The 3,691-nt window shown below is 43.2% G+C and overlaps 1 protein-coding gene across 1 annotated transcript; it reads left to right on the top strand.

Annotated features, from left to right (window-relative positions):
* The first annotated feature begins 1,698 nt into the window (after positions 1-1,698).
* LOC145492417 (uncharacterized) lies at positions 1,699-3,386 on the top strand. Its single transcript, XM_081471865.1, has one exon. It carries the CDS (start codon positions 2,470-2,472, stop codon positions 3,361-3,363), a length of 894 nt encoding a protein of 297 aa, XP_081327991.1. The 5' UTR covers positions 1,699-2,469; the 3' UTR covers positions 3,364-3,386.
* The last annotated feature ends 305 nt before the right edge of the window (positions 3,387-3,691 follow it).

The raw sequence follows: 3,691 nt of genomic DNA, 5'->3' as shown, positions 1-3,691 counted from the left end.
TAGCCTCCTTCATTGATACTTCAGTTGTTTTACTGGCCTGTGATGGGTATCTATAAATGTATCTATCATTTTTGAATGGTTTTTGACTTTTATAAGGCTTATGTTAATGTTTACCTCTGAGGTTTCGCCCTCGAGGCCTGTTATCATTATATACCTTTGAGGTTTCGCCCTTAAGGTTGTTATCGTTATTTACCTTTGAGGTTTTCCCCTCAAGGTTTTATATTTGCCTTCGAGGTTTCGCCCTCAAGGTTGTTGTTGTTATTTACCTTCGAGGTTTTACCCTCAAGGTTTTTATTTACCTTTGAGGTTTTGCTCAAGGTTGTTATCATTATTTACCTTCGAGGTTTTGCCCTCAAGGTTTTTATTTACCTTTGAGGTTTTGCTCAAGGTTGTTATCATTATTTACCTTCGAGGTTTTGCCCTCAAGGTTGTTAGATCTTTGCCTTTGGGGTTTCGCCCTCAGGGTTGTTATAATTATTTACCTTCGAGGTTTCGCCCTCAAGGTTGTTTTATTTTTGCCTTTGAGGTTTCGCCCTGAAAATTATTTTTATTTTTGAGGCTTCGCCCTCTGTGTCTTTTGGGCATTTATAGGGCTTGCTGGTGCGTCGACTCTTTGTCTGACATGGCTTGTCCCTGCCCTTTACTTATTTACATTTTATTTATCCTTTAAGTTTCTAAGCTTAATTTTCTTGTTTAGAAGAGCTTCAGTTTCTGCCATTATGTGAGTTCTCTTTGCAGTTATGCCGCCTAAACGTTCAGTCAGGCTTTCAGCCTCTACTGCTAAACCGCCAGCTGCGAAGAAGCAGAAGAGTGGCAGACGAACATCTGTGAAGTCCTCAGGAACCAGGGCAGCCCATTCAGAACCAGAAGCTCCCGTGGTGTCTCTGGAGTCAACTTCCATACTTCCCCCTGAGTTGATTGACCAACTTGTCAATAGGGTGGCTGACGAAGTGTCGCGTTGGATGGATGCCAACAACAGTGTTGTGCCCCCTCCAGATGCCCTAGCTGAGGTTCCCTTCACAGACCCCTTAACTGGAGGCAGTTCCCTTGTCCAGGGCTCCATCACAGCTGTCCAGAAGAGCCTAACAGGTGAGACCATCAGACCTGACCAGTTGTTTGTATCATCCAGTCTACCACTTGATGCTCGTGTCTCCGATAAGATCAGGGCCAAGATATGGAATGAGGAATATATTGATTTTGGAACCGTTATTGCAAATCCTCAGTTAGAAAATAAATATAGTGTAACAGTAGATACATGTAATGCTGAGAAGGGTTCCATCCCCTCTCTCTGCCTGGAGCCAGTCTCCAAACCAAAGAAGATTACGACCATTGAAGCATGGAATAGCTGCTTTTTAATTTTTCTAGGGGTTTACACCTCTAAGTACCCAGCCGAGGCCCCTGCCTTGATGAAATATGGCGAGATCATCCAGGACTTGGCGGCCAGGGGTCACAATTGGAGTTATTATGACCAAAACTTTCGTTTTCTACGGCAACGACAGGCCTCTTCCTTTCCTTGGGGGGTTTTGCATGGGGAATTGTGGCTTCGTGCTCAATCTCTTATAACCAGGAGGCCACAACCTGAACATGCTGCTAAGCCCCGGGTGTGGGCAAATTTGCCTAGAGTTCCTCCCGGTTTTTGTTTTAAATATCACCGGGGCCTGGTTTGTCCAGGCTGTTCTTTTAAGCATTCCTGTTACAAGTGTTAGGGGACCATAGGGCAACTCAGTGTAATTTTCGTCCCCCAAGTAAGCCAGCCAATAATAACACCCAGTCTCCCAAGTCCAAATCTCCCAACGCCAGTAAAAGTTGATAGGTTGATTTCTCTGCTGTCGGGCTACAACCATTCCACTGCGGAATTTCTTTACTCTGGTTTCAGTTTCGGCTTTCCAATTCAATTTCAAGGCGAAAGAGTGTCTTCAACAGCCAAAAACCTTGTTTCTGCTTTTCTACACCCCACGGTTGTAGACGATAAAATTAAGAGCTTGATTCCCATAGGTTAGCCGGTCCTTTTCATTTTCCTCCACTTCAGCCATTCCGTATATCCCCATTGGGAGTTGTGCCTAAAAAGACCCCAGGTGAGTTTCGTTTGATACACCACCTGTCTTATCCAAAGGGCTCCTCAGTCAATGATGGTATTGACTCTGAGCATACCAGGGTTTGCTATGCTACTGTTGATGATGCAATTCAATTTATCAAAATGGCAGGTCCGGGATGCTTTTTGGCAAAAACTGACATTAAAAATGCCTTTAGGATTATACCAATTTGTCCAGATGATTACAATTTGCTTGGTATGCAGTGGAGGGGCTTGTATTATTACGACCGGTGCATGCCTATGGGATGTTCTAGTTCTTGTCTCACCTTTGAGACTTTCAGTTCTGCAGTGGAATGGATTGCAAGACAGAAATTGAACATTGATCACATTTTGCATCTTTTAGATGATTTTCTGATTGTAGCCTCGTCAGCTAAATTATGCCAAGACCAATTAAATCAGTTTTTGAGTCTCTGTTCTTACTTAGGCATTCCCATGGCACCCGAAAAACTTGTGGCCCTGCCACTACCTTGTTATTTGCAGGTATTGAATTGGATTCCATCTGTTCAGAGGCTCGCCTACCTCTTGACAAAATTCACAAAAGCACACTGTTGATTTCAGAATTTTTGAAGCGTAAAAAGGCATCTCTGAAGGAGGTCCAGTCATTGATTGGCCTATTAAATTTTGCCTGCTCGGTCATCAAGCCAGGTAGAGCCTTTTTAAGGAGATTGATTGACCTTACGGTAGGGGTCAAGTCGCCTCATCATCTTATTCGGCTTAATAAGGAGGTCAAAGAGGATCTAAAAGTTTGGCTCTCATTCCTGGCTGAATTCAATGGCCGGTCCTTTTTCATTGATGATGCCTGGCACAGTTCTTGCAAATTGAGCCTTTACACAGATGCCTCAGGTGCAATTGGTTTTGGTGCAGTTTTTGGTAGCAGATGGTGCTATGGGAGATGGCCACAAACTTGGGCTTATTGTAATATTGCTATCTTAGAGTTTTATCTGATCGTCTTAAGTTTGTACCTGTGGGGACATGAAATGAGTAATCAATGTGTCTTGTTCTTTACCGACAACAAGGCACTTGTTCATGTTATCAACAAGCAATCATGCAAAGACAAACCGTTGATGAGTTTTGTTAGGAAGCTGGTTTCTATTTGTTTACGACATAACATTGTCTTCAAGGCAAAACACATCCCCGGAATCTACAACAATTTAGCGGACTCTCTGTCTCGATTACAGGTACCGACTTTCAGACGTTTGGCTCCAGCTCATATGGATCAATGCCCCACAGAGATTCCCCAGTTTCTGCAGCCTCAGAACTGGCCACCATAGTCTCAACCCTTGTGAAATCAAGCCTTCAGCCATTGTCCCTTCCTACTTACAAAAGGGCTTGGAAGCTATATAATCAGTTTTTACTTTCAACTTTTCATGGGGTTCCTATGGGACTTCCTATTTCACCCCCTAATTTGGCACTGTTTATTGCTTATTTGTTTGATAATCATTATGCTCCATCAACAGTTAAAAGTTATGTTTCTGCATTGGGATATTCCCATAAGCTGTCTGGATTTCCAGACCCTTCTCAAGTATTTTTTATTATGCAAATGCTCAAGGGTTACAGTAAACTGGGCGCCCGTCTGGATAGCCGGCTTCCAATTACTCT

The sequence above is a fragment of the Orbicella franksi genome, chromosome 7, assembly GCF_964199315.1.
Source record: "Orbicella franksi chromosome 7, jaOrbFran1.1, whole genome shotgun sequence".
Taxonomy (NCBI): Eukaryota; Metazoa; Cnidaria; class Anthozoa; order Scleractinia; family Merulinidae; genus Orbicella; species Orbicella franksi.
This window is presented reverse-complemented; position numbering and strand designations above follow the sequence as displayed.

Excerpts from the sequence above, each read along its gene's own strand:
- LOC145492417 (XM_081471865.1), top strand. The coding sequence starts at position 2,470 with ATGCCAAGACCAATTAAATCAGTTTTTGAGTCTCTGTTCTTACTTAGG.